General features: G+C 41.4%; 1 protein-coding gene across 2 annotated transcripts; it reads left to right on the forward strand.

Moving 5' to 3' along the window:
* Positions 1-52: 52 nt before the first annotated feature.
* Positions 53-20,354, forward strand: LOC146380875 (NACHT, LRR and PYD domains-containing protein 12-like). 2 transcript variants are annotated; one of them, XM_084940271.1, is made up of 8 exons: positions 53-413; positions 6,322-6,584; positions 9,629-11,611; positions 13,679-13,852; positions 14,507-14,683; positions 15,832-16,008; positions 16,905-17,078; positions 17,160-17,652. In XM_084940271.1, the coding sequence occupies exons 2-8, from the start codon at positions 6,469-6,471 to the stop codon at positions 17,353-17,355; spliced, it is 2,997 nt and encodes a 998-aa protein (XP_084796397.1). In that variant the 5' UTR covers positions 53-413; positions 6,322-6,468; the 3' UTR covers positions 17,356-17,652. The 2 variants fall into 2 exon arrangements, with proteins under 2 accessions (XP_084796397.1, XP_084796396.1); XM_084940270.1 differs by lacking the exons at positions 53-413; positions 6,322-6,584 and adding exons at positions 17,792-17,959; positions 19,494-20,354 and having other exon boundaries at positions 6,599-11,611; positions 17,160-17,336.
* Positions 20,355-20,734: the final 380 nt, after the last annotated feature.

Raw genomic sequence — 20,734 nt, forward strand, 5'->3', positions numbered from 1 at the left:
TAACTCTTTAAACATACAGCCTGCTGATGTTCGTCTGTACTATCATTATCATCGCGACTCTGTGTTTGTGATGCATTTTTCATGCTAGTTAACCACTCAAGGTTCACCGCTGATGCTTTAGGTTGAAGTAAAACCAGTAAAAACCTGCGTGACAGGAGCTTTGAATCCCGTGTTGAAGTTTGTTTGCAGGATTTAAATTTCTTTAAAAAATATCTTCAGTCTTGGGGGAAATGTTTCTTGTGCAGAAGTATTCAAAGTTAAAGCCACTTTTCTCCACCTAGTCCCGTATCTCTCTCACACACACGCCTGCCGAAATCCAGCTGATTTCCTGTAAACGGAGGGGGGAGGAGAAAGCAGCAGCTGATGGGGCAATGTGAGGGTGCAGGAAGCAGAAACGTCGAGCCTGGAGCAGGGTGAGTGTTACTTCAGCTTTCTCCTGCGCTTCTTATCACAGTGTTTTATTCCGTCTTTAAAACCTGCGTGACTCGGTGAAGGGTGGGTGAAACAGATCAGAGTGAGCCTGAAACTGTGTTTGACTTGTTGAAAAGTTTCTGTTTTTTAAACACTGCGTGTTTTAATCACTTCCTGGGGGGCATGAGCGGGATTTGTGGGACACAGCTCCTGTATTGATATCTAAACTGGTGATCTGATATCGTCGTAGTAAAACATAAACATAGTAAATGTTGTTCCAGGATCAACATTGCAAGTGATCAATCACGTTGTTGTGACGTTATTCTTTGGTGCGCCAAGCCATTCGTGCATTTATGAAATTCCAATGTTGCAAGGACAATATCAGTTCTGCTCAGCGTTTATTAAAGGGTCGGGGTTAGGTTAGGGTCCGTTGATCGGCGGACAGAGGCGGTTTCTCGCAGCTTAAGTACAGTTTTTTGTTTTACGGCGGTTTTTCCCGAAGTCGCAAAGGCATGACGTCACAACATTCTGATTGGTCACTTGCAATGTTGATCCTGGAACAACACCAACACGACGATATCAGATCGTGCGGTCGGTGACACTGGTTTACAGCTGGAGTCTGTTTATCTGACTCCATCACCATAGCAACCACCCAGCAGGCTCGTCTCTCAGGTGTAAACTGGTCGCGCTACACGCAGACAGAGCGATGTTCACCTTATTTCCACGTAAGGACCGCTTAGCACATGGCCGTGTCTTCTCCACGTACACCGGCTCCTATTAAAAGCATAAACCATAAACACGCCGGCTATTTCCGGTTTGATAATCTGACTTTTGTTTTCGTTTGTGGCGTGGTGAAAGCGCCTCCGGTTAGCCCCACTTACCGCTTTCGAATCACCAAGGTTACGCCGGTTACCCTGGAAATATTTTTGCGCACCTATATGGTTATTTACGGTTCAAGGTGTGTCGCGATTCACGGTGCTTTTAGGTGCACCTCGGGCTGTTTAAAGGGCCTTCTGGGGTAATTTCCCATGGTGGGATAAACTGATGTGACTTTAGATTTAAAAAGGCTTCACAGACAGCAGATCCTGTCATTGCTTCTGCTCCTCTTTGGATGTTGGTGCCTTTTGTTCCATTCTCTGTGAGCGCTCCACATCACGTGAAAACGATCACAGATGTAGTTGAGGACATTTAATAAGAATGTGGCGGTGCTGGTAGAAAACAAGCCTTTTTAACAACCACACAGGTGCACAAATTACTTTCGAGTGTAGCTGGAGATGGAAGGAAAAGAGGTCTTTGCTTCGAGGCACTTTTGACATCTCTAACCAAGTCGTTTTCTTATTGTTGGACAGTTACAAACATGAATTTCGACTCAACACTGAAAGCATGTGACGCACACTTCTTTGAACTTTAATATATCACAGCGATAAAAACTATGCTACTGGATCTCTAATGCAACACTACAACAAGATGAGGTGCAAATTACTAAAATGCTCCATAGCAAAGTATTAAAATGGGACTCGGCCGAAGAAAAATCTGCCTTCTGGCTCCATGACCAGCTATAGTCCCTCAAAGCATCCTTCAGCCCAGGGGAGTATCCAGAAGTCTGTGTCTTTGACAGATGTCCTCCAGGATCAGTCTGCAGGCATCAGCGTGTGTCTCAATCTGTTCAAAACATTGAAAAACCTTTGCCAAAAAAAGAATTTTGCATATACTTCATATCATTTTAGGAAAACTGTTATTTTTTTTAATCTATTTTAATCCACGTGATAAGGGGAAGAAAAAATAAATACATCTGCCACATCATCATACAGAAAGAAACCAGAGACTGTGATTTCAAACAGCTAAAGTAATCCTCACCCACACTGCAGTGAAGACCAATAACTGCATTTTACAGACATGTAAACTATTCAAATTAGTCTTAAAACCTTTCCATAATCCCGACAGAGAGGAACAAGATGCACATTTCTTTATTAATCTCCAAAAGTTGATTCTGTTCATCTGGACGTAGCATTTTCTGGGAGAAACGTTTCGTCATCATCCAGGTGACGTCTTCAGTCTCAGCTGACTGCAGGTTTCAATCTTATAAACAGTACATGTGCATAATGACTGAAACCAGCCCGCTGAAGGAACAATGGGCTGGGGGGCCATCTTACCATGCTGTGATTGCAGCCATTCCCCAACTCTCTGTGAATGGTACTCATGGCCATTGATCAGTGGTCTTTGATCAGTGGGTTTTGGTCAGTGGTTGTTGATCAATGGTCATGAGAATTTGCATAATTATGATTAAGGAACTGACCTCCCAGCCCATTGTTCCTTCAGTGGGCTGGTTTCAGTCATTATGCAAATGTACTGTTTATAAGATTGGAAACCTGCAGTCAGCTGAGACTGAAGACGTCACCTGGATGAGTGACGAAACGTTTCTCCCACAAAATGCTACGTCCAGATGAACAGAATCAACTTTTGGAGATTTACTTTGCTGGATGATTGAGAATGCATCAAGACATTTCTTTATTAACTCTGAAAATAAACAGACATTCACCTGTTAGTGAAGCATGACAGGAGTAAGGTGATTCTCTACATGTCTGTGTGAGACAGCTAATATGTGTCAGAGCAAACCGGTCAAACCCGACTTTAGATAGAGAAACGTGCACAGACATGCAGTGTGTTTATTATGGATGACTGACACATGAATTCAGGGATTAATAAGGTATTCTGATTCTGATATTATTATTATTATTATGCTTTAGAAGATTATTTAGTGAGTGAAAGATGTAACTGAATGCAGCTAAAAAGATCTGAATAATGCTCGGGACAGTACGGCGCCTAAAGCAAAGCAGAAGTCACCCTGCATGAACGTGGCATGGTGACAGCTCCAGGTATCTAAGCTTGGCACAGAAAAGTAAGGAAATGTATATTTGGTTTATCTGTTTTTCTTTGTTGTTGTCTGTTACCTTTTTCTGCCACTGACATGCTGGATGTTGTGTCACACCTGAACACACCAACATGTGTTTCAAGTTTCACTTATTTCTAATGTTCAGCTGTTAGTTTAACAGCAGCACAAGCAGTACAGTATAGTGGGAGAAATAATTATTAGATCTCCAGCTGATTTTGTACTTACAAAGAAATGAACAGTTTCTAATTTGTGTGGAAGTTTCATTTCAACGGAGAGAGACAGGATATCGACCAAAAATCCAGAAAAACTCCCTCCCATCTGTTACAACGTAGTGTGGTTCCTCCACGACACAACGACTTGCACATAATGGCACCAACAGGTGTCACCTTCTCACCGAGGGTCTTACTGATGGTTTTGTAGCCCATCCCAGCCTTGTGCAGGTCTACAGTCTTGTCCCTGACCTCCTTTGATGGCTCTTTGGTCTTGTCCTTGGTGGCGGAGAGGAAAGAAATTGAATCTGTGGACAGGTCTGCTTTATGTACAGTGTTAATCTGCAGAAGCCAAAATTCTGGGAAGTAGTAGGTCATGTTTTGTTGGTGGACCAAATATTTATTTCAATCAGAGAAATGCAAATCAGTTTAAATCTTTTGTGTTTTTTTTTTTTTTTAAATAAAACTTCCATAAACGTCTGACCTGTTCGTTTCTTAGTGAGCAAACGTACAAATTCAGCAGAGGATCAAATCATTTCCCCCCACTGTGCAAAGTGCTGCTGTGATGATCGTGAATTCACAAGATAAATGATCTTTGGCAGCATTACTTTTACTTCCTGGCTCTCAGCTTATTTGCAGCACTGGTGTTATAGTTATAGTTTTATATTGTAATTGCTCTTCATGGGTCTCTATGACCTGTTCCTCAGATAATGTCTATGGAGGAGCTCAGTTGATCCATTTTGTTTAGAAGAGTTTGCCATACGTTATTATAGAAATCACTGTTATTTGATAAATAAAAAATAATCAAACTAATCTTTATGAAGCTTTGAATTATTTGTCATTTTGTGATTGGTCATAGATTGAAAGGGGGCACTGCTCCAGCAGGTTGTCTGTGTCTGTCAGTCGTCAGGTTTTTTAACTTTATTGCTTTTTTTGTTGTTATCTGATTTTGAGCCTGAGGAAATCCTTAAGCATCAGCTTGTGCTCTGTGGAATGTTTGTTTTTATTGGCAATCCTGACAGTTGTTTGAAGTCTTTGTCACTCACAAACAATTACATACTCACGGGAGTTTCTTCTGGATCTTCAGTGGAATCGCCCGTCTCTGGATTCTTTTCACCCTTCAGTGTTTTCCAGCCCTGGATTATCCAGTAATCACAGGAGCACTTTAGATTTTAATAAAGTCAAAATAAGGAAGTGGTGTAAGAAGGGAGGTCTACACAGCGATTGAGAAAGCGAATACGTTACAGTCGTTTTCCTTTTGCCATCAATAATCCTGGCTAATGTGCAGTCTCTGAGGAGTAAACTGGATGAACTGCATTTGAATGTCATGCATTTACGTGTCCACAGGGATACATGTCTAATGGTATTCACAGAGACTTTGCTCAGGGATTCTGACCCTAATTCTCTGGAATTAAATGGCTTCGGGTTTCCCATTCGTTTGGATCGGGACCCCGGAGTTACCCAGAAATCTCACGGAGGAGGAGTGCGTTTATATATTAATCAGAAATGGTGTGAAAAGAGATCTAACCCTAATAACAAACCATGGTCTTCGAGAGCTCTTATAAGGCTGATTTATGAAAGAAAAAAAGCTTTTATTAAAGCTTTGTCCTTTGATGAAAGAAGGGTGGAAAATCTTTTTGAAACAATTATGACTAATAAAAGTCCAGCGCCTGATAATATGTGCTACAAAATGTGTGCTGAGCAATTATGCGGCATCTTTTCTTACATCTTTCTTTTATCACTTCAGCAACAGAAGGGTCCAGAAAAGCTCAATTATTTCTCCAGCTGCAAAAACACAAAACCTACATCATTAAATTATTTTAGGCCTGTCGCTTCAACATCTTTAGTGATGAAGTCCTTTAAAAGACTTATAAGGAAGGAGATTCTGCAGCAGGTAGAAACACTTATCAATCAACTACAATTTGCACACAGGCCTCGTAGAGGTGTTGATGATGCAGTGACTACTTTATTAAATTTCTTATATCACCATCTGGATGGGGCCAAAGGTCATGCTCGGCTCTTATTTATCAATTGTTCTTCAGCTTTTAATACTATCCAGCCACACCTCTTAGCCGATAAATTTCTTAATCAATTTAAACTTGATTTTAATCGCGTTAGTTTGATTTTAGACTTTTTAAATTTCTCTACTGGTTCACCACAGGGTTGTTGTCTCCCTCCTCTACTACTTGGTATGGTAATTTGTCTTTGACCAATAAGACTAGACTTAGTAACCTGGTTAAAGTGGCTGGTCAGATTTCAGGGAGGTCTAAGGTCCAGCTTGTGGACTTTTATAACAGGCAGGTGCTGTGGAAGACAACCTCTGTTGTATTATGTTCAGACCGTCCTCTGAGCATTACACGACAGTTGACATACTGCAAATCAATTTCCCACTGGGGACAATAAAGTTACCATTGACCATGGGTGTTCCTACGCTGGAGATGTCGTGAATATTTGAATGAAGATGAGTGCAATAGCTTTGAATGACACTGTGTTCTGTCATTATTTGTTCACATATTGAAATATAGTCATTCAATTATTTGGAGCAACATTTTGAAATGTAGGACAAATGTCTCAGAATTTAGTGTTTGAATGTGTCTCGTATTAAAAAAAAAAACCAGTCTCTCTAACATCTAAATGGTTGTTTTCTCCCTTCCTGTGATTTAAGAAAAACCCTCACATTCGCGTCCTCCTGAGACCCCGCCAATTCATTTGTTTCATTTATGTAGTGGACACACACACAAAAGTTACACTGACAGATGCTTTTTTTTCACGGTATTGCATTGATCACTGCTTTTTTCATTATTTCAGGGTGACCACTGGACTGAACTGCCTCTGATCAGCTTTTCTGGAACTGAAAACTCGATGTTTCCCTTCAGCTCAGAGTTTGGGGTCAAACAAAGGCCCTGAGCTCACAGTCACTGTTTGTTGTTTACCTCTCATACTAAAGTGTAGAAGATGAATAATTGTGTGGAAAATGAGAAGGACAGCGCCAACTCTTCACAATGTAACAGTAAGCAGTCCAAAGCAGATCCACTGGCCTTCAGTAATGAACCCAGAGCCTTGGACACAAAGTAAGAGAACTGCCACTGACTTATTTTTAATCTCTTTATCCCAGAGATGCCATATTATATATACAACAGTGTAAATTAAGTAGATCCTGTTTCTGCTTTAAACTGTAGTGTAACTTTCTTAAGATGGATTGTGGAGAGAGTATGATAAGCTGGAAATATTGAGTGTATTTCTGTGTTTCAGATATTTGCTGCAAATGATTTCTAGTTGAGAGAGAGAAGAATTAACGTGGGAGATTATCCTGCCTGATTCTTAATTTGTGGTTGTTGGTTTTTTTTTAAAAGAAAAAGAAGAAGAAAATTAATGTTATTATCATGAACATCATATTAAAGACCCACATGATCAATAGTGTGTCTCACTGTGAGACTGTGCCTCACCCTATCATGTTACTTATTTAGGTCACCTGTCCTGCTCTTCTGCGTTGTGCCATGCATTTATAAAAATATAAGCATTCCACGCTGCACTGGACAGCATATACTACATCCTTAAGTTTGTGTTTGGGAGTTTTGCCTTTGGGATGAACCAGTTTTTCCCTGAGGGAGTGGCTGGGTCGGAAGTACACTGGGATCCAGTGCAATGTGTCAATCCCTGGCTACCAAAACTAGTGACTTGGGTCATGGAATGTCACCTCTCTGATGGGGAAGGAGCATGAGTTAGTGCATGAGGTTGAGATATATTGACTAGATATAGTGGGGCTCACCTCAATGCATGGCTTGGGCTCTGGAGCCAAACTCCTGGTGAGGGTCTGGACTCTGTCTCAGTCTGAAGTTGTGCCCTTGGTGAGAGGCAGCGGGCTGGGATGCGTGTCCTAGTATCCCCTCGGCTTGCTGCCTGCATGTTGCGGTTTCTCCCGGTGGACGAGAGGGTTTGTTCTCTGCAACTTTGGGTTAGGGAATGGGTGCTGACTGTCACCTGTGCTTATGCGCTAAATGACAGTTCAGAGTACCCAGCCTTCTTGGAGTACCTAGGCAGGGTGCTTGAGGGTGCTCAATCTGGGGACTCATACGGGGAGACTTCAACGCTCATCTGGGCAATGATAGTGAGACCTGGAGGGGCGTAATTAGGAGGAATGGCCTGCCAGATCTGAACCTGAGCAGAGTTTTGTTATTGGACTTCTGTGCAAACCACAGTTTGTCCATAACGGACACCATGTTCGAACATAAAGGTGTCCATAAGTGCACATGGCACCAGGGTGGTTGGTACCTGTCATGGTAGAAACCCCCGAACCAAATGGTGGACACCAGAGGTGAAAGGAGCCACCAGAAGGAGTCCTATCGGGCTTGGTTAGCCTATGGGATATCAGAAGCAGCTGAAAGGTGCTGACAGGCCAAGCGGAATGCAGCTCGGGCAGTGGCTGAAGCAAAAGTTGGGTGTAGGAGAAGTTTGAAGAGGCCATGGAAATAACCTTTGGACTGTCTCGAAGAGATTCTGACAAACTCTCAGGTGACTCAGGAGGGAAAAGCAGTGCTCTACTCGCACTGTGTATAGTGCGGGTGGAGAACTGCTAGTTTCGAATGAGAACATTGTCGGGCAGTAGAAGGAATATTTCAGTGGAGGAAGTAGAGTCTGGGGAATAGAGGATTATGGATCAGATTTGATAGACTCATCTATCAAACCCACATAGCAGACAGGTCTGGCCTGGATCTGGTATCAAGCTGGCACTGCTGGCTGACTTCTGGCATGGTAAGTGGTATGTCATCCAGATATGGGCCAGGCCTGGCAAGATGGCACTGTTTCTGTGATGGCATTCCACATCTGGCCCGATTGTGGTTTGGGTTATGTGGCCCAGGCTCATAGAAAACAGGTCTGGCCCGGATTCGTCATCAAGCTGGCACTTCTGACTGACTGATATCATGGTAGGGTGTATGTCAACCAGATGTGGGCCAGGTCTGGCAATGATGGCACTATTTATGTTCCCATTTTCCTATTTTAGTTAGAAGACCAAAATGCCATGCTGCAATACTATACTGCTATGGTAGCTAATGTTTCAAATACAGGTTTGACAGGTTTGTGAGTGTACACTTTATCCAAAACCTAGTGAGGGTTTACTCATGTTTACCACTCAGTGGCTGTAGCTCAGGAGGTAGAGCAGGTCACCTACTGATCGGAAGGTTAGCGTTTCCATCCCTGGCTCCTCCAGTCTGCATGTCAAGAGTATGAATGTGTATGAATGTAGTTAGAAAGCACTCAATTTAGAAAAAGTGTCTGATTGGGTGAATGTGGCATATTGTATAGAGCACTTTGAGTAATCCGGGAGAGTAGAGAAGTGCTATATAAGAATCAGTCCATTCACTGTCTGAACAGAGTTTCATCATGTTACTTTTGCACTGTTATGTTCCGGCACATGTTGTTATTACATGGCTTGAGTAAGGTACACATTAGGCTGACATCTGGGGCCAGAGCTGAAACTGTTCTGGGCCAGCACAGGGCCAGCAGTGTGTGTGCAACTGGCCCGTGGCTGCGCACAACTTAGACATGGTCCACATAGCGCAAAGAATGACGGCCCTTTGGTGGCCCAGATCAGGGCCACCAAAGGGCCGTCATTCTTACGTATGTGGGCCATATGTAAGCACATTGTGTGGGCCAGATCCGGGCCATGCCAATTTTGCTATGTGGGAAGGGGATGAGAGGCTTCTCGGCTTAGGCTGCTGCCCCTGCAACCCAGCCCCGGGTAAGCGGAAGAAGAAGAAACTGGATGGATGAATGGATGGGTTTCGAGGTGATTTAGTTTGTGAGGGAGAGATGTGTTTCGAGTCATATCGAAATGTTATGAATTCTGAACTAAATCTGTTTTAATCCTTTATGTTAAAAAAAGAGACAAGGGGGCTCATTAAAATATGAATTTGATACTTTTGGATGCCAGTAGCTTAAAGTAGAGCATGTCTTTAAAAGGTCTAAAGGAAGCATAAATTTAATTCAAGTCTTGAGTTAAAACAGGAAAGTAGCTGCACACTAACCCTTCACAGTGACTATCCAGGATTTTACATGTTTTGTCAGATCTAGATCTTTTTCACTTACACCAAATGATGAAAACATTTGTTCACAGAGAGAGGAGAAGTAATAGGAGTGGTGTTTGTGAGGAGGAGCAGCCGTCCTGCTGTGCTTTGTGTCAGGACATCCTGAAGGATCCAGTCTCTACCAGCTGTGGACACTGGTTCTGCAGACAGTGCATCTCCTCATACTGGGACCAGTCTGCTTCATCAGGAGACTCCTCCTGTCCCAAGTGTGGTAAAAGATCCAGAACCAAACCTGGACTGCAGGAGGTTTTAGATGAACATAAGATCAGTCTGAGGAGGAGATGTGAACGTGTGACTGAAGGAAGTGATGAAACAGGAAGTAGAACCCTTCTCAACACCATCTACACTGAGCTCTACATCACAGAGGGACAGAGTGAAGAGGTTCATACCCAACATGAGGTGAGGCAGCTGGAGACAACTTCAAAAAAGACTTTTGATGACGCTCCAATCAGGTGCCAGGACATCTTTAAAGCCTTACCTGACCAACAGAGACCCATCAGAGTGGTTCTGACCAACGGCGTGGCTGGTGTTGGAAAAACCTTCTCAGTGCAGAAGTTCACTCTGGACTGGGCAGAGGGCTTGGAGAACCAACATGTCAGTGTGGTGGTTCTGCTTTCATTCAGGGAGCTGAACCTGATCACAGATGAGCAGTACAGTCTTCTGGAGCTGCTCCATGTTTTCCATCCAACATTACAAAAGGTCACAGCAGAGAAGCTGGCTGTCTCTCAGCTTTTGTTCATCTTTGACGGCCTGGATGAAAGCAGACTTTCATTGGATTTCACCAACAGGAAGCTGCTGTCTGATGTCACACAGAAGTCATCAGTCAGCCAGCTGCTGACAAACCTCATCCAGGGGAATCTGCTTCCCTCGGCTCTCGTCTGGATAACTTCCCGACCTGCAGCAGCCAATCAGATCCCTCCTACATGTGTTGACAGGCTAACAGAAGTACGAGGCTTCACTGACGCCCAGAAGGAGGAGTACTTCAGGAAGAGATTCAGTAATGAAGACCTGCCTAAAAAAATCATCTCTCACTTGAAGACATCCAGGAGCCTCCACATCATGTGTAGTATCCCAGTCTTCTGCTGGATCACTGCTACAGTTCTGGAGCACATGTTGACTACAGAGCAGAGAGGAGAGCTGCCCAAGACCCTGACTGACATGTACTCACACTTCCTGCTGGTTCAGACAAAGAGGAAGAAGAACAAGTTCCATGAGGGACATGAGACGAGTCCACAGGAGCTGACGGAGGCTGACAGGGAAGTTCTTCTGAAGCTGGGGAGGCTGGCGTTTGAACATCTGGAGAAAGGAAACATCATGTTCTACCACGAAGACCTGGAGCAGTGTGGTCTGGATGTGACAGAGGCCTTGGTGTACGCAGGAGTTTGTACAGAGATCTTCAAAAGAGAGTTTGTAATCTTCCAGAAACCAGTCTACTGCTTTGTTCATCTGAGCATTCAGGAGTTTCTGGCTGCAGTCTACATGTTCCACTGTTTCACCAACAGGAAGACAGAGGTGCTGGAAGCCTTCCTTCGAGAAAAGTACAGTGGGTCAGCTCTGGATGATTTCCTGAAACAAGCCATGGAAAAGTCCCTCCAGAGTAAAAATGGCCACCTGGACCTGTTTGTCCGCTTCCTTCATGGCCTCTGTCTGGAGTCCAACCAGAGACTCTTAGAAGGTTTGCTGGGTCAGACAGAGAACAGTCCAGAAACCATCCAGAGAGTCATCAACAACCTGAAGAAGATGAACAGTGATAAAATCTCCCCTGACAGAAGCATCAACATCTTCCACTGTCTGATGGAGATGAACGACCTCTCAGTACATCAGGAGATCCAAAAGTTCCTGAAGTCAGAGAACAGATCAGAGAGACTCTCTGAGATCCACTGCTCAGCTCTGGCCCACATATTGCAGATGTCAGAGGAGGTTCTGGATGAGTTGGACCTAAAGAAGTACAACACATCATTGGAGGGACGACGCAGAGTTATTCCGGTTGTGAGGAACTGCAGAAAAGCTCGGTGAGTCCAGATCTGATCATTAGCATTATTGATCAGTGCTAATTAGTAGTTTAGTTAGTCTCAGGTTTCATGTTTCACCTCTCAGAGGGGAAGTCCAGATGCTTTTCTATCCAAGCTCCTTAGACAACTACAGATGAACTATGAAGTGAGCATTGAAAACTGAATTTCTCCGTAAATTTTCTGCAAAGTCAAAACTTATTGATACTTTAGTCTTTAATAATTTAATTTCAGGGCCTCTTTAGTACAAGGTTTTAGTACTCAATTCTACTCAGAAAAGTAATTAGAAGTTTGCATCTCCAGCCTCTACCAAACCAAAAAAAAAAAAAAATTACTGCTAGAGCTGCAGTGCTGAAAACAAACATATTCCAAGCCCGAGATGTGGATCTTTTACACGCCCTCTCCTTTAGAATCTTTGATCATCATCCACAAAGAGAACAAATGAGGGCCATAACAATCAATAGCACTGGCTAAAAGTTGATAAAAAAAGTTGGAACAATAACACCTGTCCATTGTTGGCCTGTAGCCCATGGCCAGGTCTGACTGGATTCAGTCTTGATCTTCCAGTAGCTACAGGTCCCAGTAAATTCCCCCAGTACTCTATCTGTAGGCTGATCAGCTCCAAGTCCCCAACATTTCACCAATGCCAGGTTATGACTGTTATCATTGGCAGGCCAATCATTTGAAATAGTAAACCAGCTATAACCCATTGTTTCCAGGTGGCTAATTTTTGAGGCATAGATGATAAAGCTAAATTTAAAAGGTATAAATCTCCTGATCCGTCCACCTGTTCTAATTATGCACTCACTCCTCGTTTCAATTAAATGAACACTTTTGGTGTTACAGCAGCACAGCTGACTATGTGGTTTGCATCCATGAAACACTTGTTAGATTTTCTCTGCCAATGCCAAACAGCTTGCTCTGGTATTTACTTTTTCTGCTGTCATTTCCTGGATTGAATGTTTGAAGAAACAATTGGCCCATTTTGGGGGTTTTAAAGCTCATTAGCATGCAGAAGAACCAAACACAGGCACAACAGCCTGGCTCCACCTTATCCTGGTCACCAATTTGGTCACACACTACTGTGGCATAGCATTTGTTACAAGTCAGCCAATGTGGTTGTATTGGTTACTGGCATGGACAGCACACCCAAGCTGATTCCACATGTGTGCAATGAGGTTAAGGTTAGGACTGCGGACAGGTCTTCCTCTCCACTCCCAAACGTAGTCGCTGATAAACCCCACTCTGTGCGTGCAAGTGTTGTCATCTGGAGGATAGAGTCCAGGCCCAGACTGTGAAGATATGGGATTGCCACTGGTTACAGTATCTCAGTATCTCTCTGCATTGAGATTTCCTCCAATAATGCAAAGCCTTATTTTTCCAGTGAGTAAGATTCTGCCCCACACCATCACACTGCTTCCACCGAAAGCTGTTACCCGATTGGTGCAGCAGTCAGCATAGTTTCTCCTTAACCAAATCATTTAAATATGGTATACTTGGAGCAGACATCAACTGACCACCGTAGCAGGGTTCATGCTCACAGGCACCAATCAAGAACCTGATTAGCAGCACCTGGGCTACTAAAATCTCAAAAGAAGAGTCAATAACAGAATAAGCTGTTTGGCACTGGCATAGATTTGGCAAGATTTTTTCATGGTTGCAACCGACATACTCAAATCTGCTGCTCAACCCACAAATGGATTTTCCTTCATTTCCTAAGAAATGGGCCACATTTAGGGGAAGATAATCAGGATTTTCATGGTATAAGATCTATTGCCAAGAAGCAGTTATAGCAAAGAAATATTCTACCAACACAAATTTCCTTTTCTTTTGTGCTAAGTTTATATCCTATATGTTACTTTTTCTTTAGTTGGACATTTGTAATAAAGTGCTATTTTGTATTTTATCAGAATTTTAGAGCTCAGTCGTCAAATTGTTCACACACAATCACAGATGAGATGTTTGCATATTATGATGTTACCCTCTTTTACCTTCATATACATTCAGTCTGTGTTTATAATGGAGTTTCTGCTTTTACAGTAACACATTTTATATTTTCTCTAATTGAAGACTGAATTCTTGTGGTCTCTCAGAGACTCACTGTGAAGTTGTGGCCTCAGCTCTCAAGTCAAACCCCTTCCATCTGATAGAGCTTGACATGAGTTACAATGACCTGCCGTGTCCAGGAGTGAAGCTTCTGTGTGCTGGTCTGGAGAGTACAAACTGTCGACTGGAGACTCTGAGGTGAGTTCATTGACTGCAGCTGTTGTTATTTTTCTATAGTTCAGATATTTGGTGGAAAGTTTGAAACTTATTTCTGTTCATATATGTTCAGGATGTGTCTGCTTTGGAAATGTTTCCTTACCAAAAGTAACTACGACCTGCAGAATCCAAAAGACCAAACAACTGTTTTTTTCTTTTGGCTCATTGTCAGACTGTAGCAGGATTCATTTAATTACTGAGAGTCTTTAAAATCAGGTTTCTAAATCATCCTCACACACACTAAGGTATGGATTAGGATTGAGCCTGTAGTATAGATAGCTTTAGTAAATGCTATTGTGTGGAAAAATATGTGATGATAATGTTACAGATACTTGAAAGAATAGCATCGCTAATTAGATTTTAATTTACATGATTTATTCTTTCAAATTTACTCAAACTGCTTTGGTTGTTACATTTGAGACAAAGTGAAACACATTCAGATAACTGTAATATTTATGATTTTAGTGCTCTGCACTGACAAAGATGAAGTCATATATTGCAGTTGCTTGAGGTGTGGTTAGTGTCTGACCTGCATGGTGTTTGAGAAAATCACACTGATCAGAACATATCTTAATAGCTAATCAATGATTTACTAGTGTGTGTGTGTGTGTGTGTTTTTTTTGTCTCTTCACTCAGACTGAAGGACTGCTGGTTGTCAGAGATCAGCTGTGCTACTCTGCTGTCAGCTCTGATGTCCAACCCCTCCCATCTGAAGCATCTGGACCTGAGTGACAATATCAGCCTGCAGGATTCAGGAGTGAAGCTGCTGTGTGGTTTTCTGGAGAGTCCACACTGTCGACTGGAAACTCTGAGGTCAGACACCAAATTTTAGTTGGGTGCTAAGATGCATATGATTTGGAAGTTGTAGTGACACTAAACTGCAGATATAAAACAATGATCGGTATACAATGAAAGTATGTCTCATGTGTGTTTTCAAAAAGACAAGCATCATTGTCAATTCAGTTCTGGATTTAACAGGAAGCCAATGAAGGGAAGCCAAAACAGGAGAAATCTGCTCTCTCTTTCTAGTCCCTGTCAGGACTCTTGCTGCAGCATTTTGGATTAACTGAAGGCTTTTCAGGGAGTTTTTAGGACTTCCTGATAATAATGAATTACAGTAGTCCAGCCTGGAAGTAATAAATGCATGAACTAGTTTTTCAGCGTCACTCTGAGACAGGATATTTCTAACTTTAGAGATGTTGCACGAATGGAAGAAAGCAGTCTTACATATTTGTTTAATATGTGCGTTGAAGGACATGTCCTGGTCAAAAATGACTCCAAGGTTCCTCACAGTGTTACTGGAGGCCAAGGTAATGCCATCCAGAGTAAGAATCTGGTTAGATACCATATTTCTAAGATTTTCAGGGCCGAGTACAATAACCTCAGTTTGATCTGAATTAAGAAGCAGAAAGTTAGCGGCCAGGTCTTTATGTCTTTAAGACATTCCTGCAGTTTAACTCATTGGTGTGTGTTATCTGGCTTCATGGACAGAGTTGGGTGTCATCAGCATAGCAGTGAAAATGTATGATATGTACAGTACCTGGTACAAGTGATTCCAAAAACTCTGTACAGTTTTGATTACTGGTTGAACCTCTATCTATCTGTTTAACTTTTTATTAATACTGAGTCAGGTTAAACTTTATTAATCCCAAACTGTCAAAAGTCCTGTGTTCCTTAAATTTAAGATAAAAACAAACTCATTCGAATACCTCTGTAAAGTTCATACTCCAATTATTGGTCACCTCAGAGAGATGAGGTCATCTGGTCAGGTTTGTTTGGAGTCTGACCTTCTTCCTGTTTGTGTCTAAAGTTTGATTCAATCTTAATGTTAACAGAAGGCTTGATGATGATTCATGATAATAAGTCTGTTGATTAAAAAAAATAACCTCACTGATGAGGACATCAAAAAATGAAACTTAAATGAAACTTAAATATCTACATCTGTTTTTTTCTTCATTCAGAATGACAAATTGCAGATTGTCAGAGATCAGCTGTGATTACCTGAACTCAGCTCTGAAGTCCAACCCCTCCCATCTGAGAGAACTGGACCTGAGCAGCAACTACGACCTGCAGGATTCAGGACTGAAGCAGTTGTGTGTATTTTTGGAGAGTCCACACTGTATACTGGAGACTTTAAGGTCAGCACCATGTTTTAGTTGTGCTGAGATAAACATGTGAAGAAGAAGAAGTCCAATTAAGTTTGTTTCAAAGCTGAATATCTGAGCTTCAATGAGGTTTGAATTTCAGTGTGTTTTTATGGGTCTTTAACATAATTTAATGGATTCTCATAAATTTAGTATTTGTAATTCAGATAATTCTTGCAAAGAATTACTGCAATCTAAGAATGGCCAGAAACTGCAGGTTTCTTTCTGCATCTTATTTCTAACATTAATTCAAATCTTCATTATCTCACTTTCACTTGACACTATACACAGTACAGTTGTGCGTCATTTAATTTAATACAGTGGTACTGTGTCATGTTTAACCGCCAATCAGAGCTAAGGATCAGACACTGACAGTCGTTGACAGGTTTAACAGGTTTCTTGAACAGGTAGACAGTCCTCTGCTTGTTCTCCATGCGCCAATACTTATCTACCAATCTGAGAAACACAGCCTTTATCGATTTCCAGGCGCAATGCCAGTGTCGCAGATGGTGTTGCAGCAGATGGGACCACTTCACCATCTTGACTGGAAATTACAGTCAAGATGGTGATTTAAAGAAACTTCAAATGTAAAGAAACTATTAGCAGAAGAGCTGAGGGTGTTGTGTGCATACTCAATCCAAGTTAGATGGGAGCTCAAGGTGACTGAGTTTGAAGATACTTCACATCGTAAGACTGTTTCTACCTACTGGTTTGGCCAGGACTCACTCCAACAATTTATTTACCAGGATGCAAACCTGACAGATGTGAAGAGCAGATGTTCATCAGATTATGATGTCACTCTGTTTTATCTTCATATACATTCAGTCTGTGTTTCTAATGCAGATTTTCTGCTGTTATAAAAACACATTTTATATTTTCTCTAACCACAGACTGGCTGGTTGTGGACTCTCAGAAGCTCACTGTGACAATGTGGCCTCAGCTCTGAAGTCCAAATCCTCCCATCTGACAGAGCTGGACATGAGTTACAATAAGCTGCAGGATTCAGGAGTGAAGTGTTTGTCTGCTGGACTGGAGAGTCCAAACTGTCGACTGGAGACTCTGAGGTCAGTTCACTGACTGGTTTTTACTATATTTCAAATCTTTATGTTTGAAACTTTTTTTTACATGTTTTATTCTTAAATTAGATTGGAGTACTGCTGGTTGTCAGAGGTCAGCTGTGCTTCTCTAGTCTCAGCCTTAAAGTCCAGCCTGTCCCATCTGAAACATCTGGAGCTGAGTAACAACACTGATGTGCAGGATTCAGGAGTGAAGCATCTGTGTGGTTTCCTGGAGAGTCCAGGATGTAAACTTGAAACTCTGAGGTCAGTCAGCATGTTTTAGTTGTGCTGAGATGAATATGATGTGAAAGTTGTGCTGACACTAAACTGCAGACATCAGGCTGATATTATACTGATCCACACTGAGGATCTTCATGGTAAAGTCTGTTTTCTTCTTCTCTGGTTTAGTCCATTGACTGCAGCAGAACAATGTTCACATTTCAAACCTTCAAAGAAGAAGAAAAATCCTCCACTGCACAATTCACTCTGAAACGCTAAAATACTCCATTCTACCTTAAAATCTAGCTGACATTTAAATAAAAAGCAAAATCTTTTGTACTAAATCTGAGTGAAACAAATAAAAGTTCAGTAGTATGGCATCATGTGAAGATTATATAGTTCTAGATTTTTAACCTTCTTCGTCTTTCAACAGATGATGAAACACTGAATGACTTCAAGCTGAAACTTACTAATGAACTATTTTTTTTCTTCTTCTTCAGATTGGAAAACTGTGGTTTGTCAAAGATTGTCTGTGATTATCTGGTATCAGCTTTGAAATCCTCCTATCTGAGACAGCTGTACATGAGAAGAAACAACCTTCAGGATTCAGATGTGAAGCAGCTGTCTGATCTGGTGGAGAGCCCACACTGTAGACTGGAGACTCTGAGGTAAATAAATTGTTGGAGTGAGTCCATGGTACTTTCAGCAGTACTATAATTAACACGGTGAAGAATTAAAGCAAAACTCCAGTGTTTCCTGTAAATTTACAGCTTTCTCAGTACCTCTTTTCTCAGTGAAGTCTATGAGACAAGAACACAAAGAGAACAATGACTGTTTTTATTGTGTTCATGTCTACACGAAATACATTTGAAATCCAACTGACATTACAGATTTATAGAGACGTTGGTCCTCACTCATCAAACTGTGGGAGCATTAAATCTGATCTCACACTTTGTTTTCTCATTTCAAAACTAAACACCTGGTCAGTTTCATTTTTGTCACAGCCCTGAAATCAGAGAACTGTCATTAAATTTATTATCCATGTGACATTTACAGACCAGAAGCTCCGACATCCACGAATCACATTTGTACATGTGTCTTTCTTTCAGTACATTCGGTCATGTTTATTAGTCCAATGATATTTCAGAAACAGACGACCATCTTAAGTCTTTGTCTTTATCTGATGAGCATTAGTAAAAATCATAGTCTTGTGTCCTGTTACATATCACGGAGGCTGCGACTGAAAACTGTGATATTAATCTAATAGAATAATAATTACACTTGCATGACTTGATGATAAAGACATGATACTGAGTTAAATGTTGATTTACATAGTTAACATTTCAGCCAGAGTTTTTCCAGCTTCAAATAGGCTGGACTTGAATGATGAAGGCTGGAATCTGGGGTAGATTTTTAAGCTAATACTCCAAAAGAAGTCAGGTTAAGTAAAGACAGATAATGGAAAAATATCCTGGGTATGTTGAACTTAATTCATAGTGCAAACCTGAGCCACCTTGTTGCCCTGAATGGGACTAAAGTCCCTGCTGCTCTTTATACTGGATGCAACTCCCTCCAAGTAGAATGACAGACACAAGGTGTTCTTGATTCCTACTGGCATTTATTAGATGCCATGAGAACTGTACAAAACTGTACAAAGCAACATAAAATAATAAATTTTCACATTAAGGCGTTGTCATAGCGAGTAAACATTAAAACATATTATTCACCAACACAAAACATCCACAATCAGTTCATTTGACCTTTACAAAATGACGACTGTATTATACATAAATAACATAAACTCGACAGGTCTGTCACAAATAAAGATCTTATTTTCATACCAGCACATAAAATACTAATTACATGCTCCATTGGCCGCATTAACTTGAAGAGGTTAATAAAAACACCCTCTGTACCCAAACCTTGCTGCACACATCCCCAAATGTCTATCCACAGACTGAGAAAGGAAAGATGCTGCCCTCTACCGAGTGTGGCATGTAAAATATTGTCAAACCTAAACAACAGATTGAACATTGGTTCCATCCTGGATACATTATGTAGAACCTTTAAATGCGTGTTTAAAAACAACAATGGATTTATTAAACATAAATTATTTTAAATTGTAAGTCAAAACCATGAAATTAACTTAAACTGCATAACTGCCACTTGTTATCCCCTCTGCTCTTTCTCTTCTCTCTGCAGGTGGAAATGATAAATAAGGTGGTGCATGTGCAGAGTGAGGATGGGCAGTGTCCTGATGGTGCAGAGAGGCTGAATCAGCTGCAGCATGTGTATAGAAACACTCTGGACTGGGCCAGGTGTCTAAGAGGTGGAGTAGAGACGAAGGTGATTAGAGCAGCTTTTAGTCTGTGTTTAATGACGCTAACAGAGAGAAAGAGTCGGGCTGAAGAGAGCTGTTAAATTCACAAACCCTCCAATCTCACTGTACTGTTGGGGGGAGGTGACTATTATCACTGCACTTTCGTGGTCTCACTGAGGTCTTGGTTCATTTCTATCTCACTGTTCTAGAGTTTTTCAGGTTTTGTTTGTGAACCTTTGGTTTCCTGTTGTTATTTCTTGTATTGTTTTCATATATTGTGAGAAGTAGTTAATGTGATTTGGGGTCTATAATAACGATAATGTGATCGTTTTATTTTATGGGTATTCTAATGATTGTCCAGTTCTGTAACCTAGTGTTTGGTTCATGTGTTGTCTTTTATTATTGCTCCCTCTTTGATGTTGCTGCTTGTATTCTGTGTAGTTTCCAAGCTGTTCAGTTGGATCTCCATTCAGCAGGTTTTTTGCTAAGCTTTTTAATCTCTATGAAACAAATTTGACTTTGAACAGAATATTTCATCAGTCATCATCATCACACTGTAATGATCATAGTGTTTGTATGTTCCCTGTCTCTTCCACAGACGAGTGGATCAAACTTTGCCTAGGGCTCTGTGCCTGCAAACATCTATATTTAGTATACAAATATTTTATACAAACCCCACAATCACGTGTGTGTGTGTGTGTGTGTGTGAGCACTGAATAAAGTCTAACACTTTGTTCTTTTTACTTGAGTTTTGCTCTTTAAAGAAAAAAGACTGAACTTTGAGCAGGTTACAGTCTCTTTCTTTGATTCCCGTCAAAAGTTCCTCGGAGGATACTGAAGCTGGACTTCAGTGAAGTTTAATGCGAGATGGAACGACTTCAGAGAGAACAGTGACCCCACACATAATAATTATAATAACGGCACTTGAGATTTAGTGCTTTCAGACAACGCTCATGTGGAACGAGCTGCCAGGATGGATTCAGGGGATGGTTAGAGATTCGACTTTAAACTTTCTTTCAGGATGAGTGATGACACAAAATAATTATTTTCCAAACACATGCAGTTAGTGGGGTTAGGTTCACTGGTTGTTCTTGCCCATAGCTGTGAATGGTTCGCCCTGCAT

Source organism: Perissodus microlepis, chromosome 9 (assembly GCF_051167445.1).
Source record: "Perissodus microlepis isolate ML-2025 ecotype Zambia chromosome 9, ASM5116744v1, whole genome shotgun sequence".
Classification (NCBI taxonomy): Eukaryota; Metazoa; Chordata; class Actinopteri; order Cichliformes; family Cichlidae; genus Perissodus; species Perissodus microlepis.

Coding starts and splice junctions, on each gene's coding strand:
- LOC146380875 (XM_084940270.1), top strand. CDS start 9,606: ATGATGAAAACATTTGTTCACAGAGAGAGGAGAAGTAATAGGAGTGGT. Junction 14,684..15,831: donor TGTCGACTGGAAACTCTGAG/GTCAGACACCAA, acceptor TTCTTCATTCAG/AATGACAAATTGCAGATTGT. Junction 16,009..16,904: donor TGTATACTGGAGACTTTAAG/GTCAGCACCATG, acceptor CTCTAACCACAG/ACTGGCTGGTTGTGGACTCT.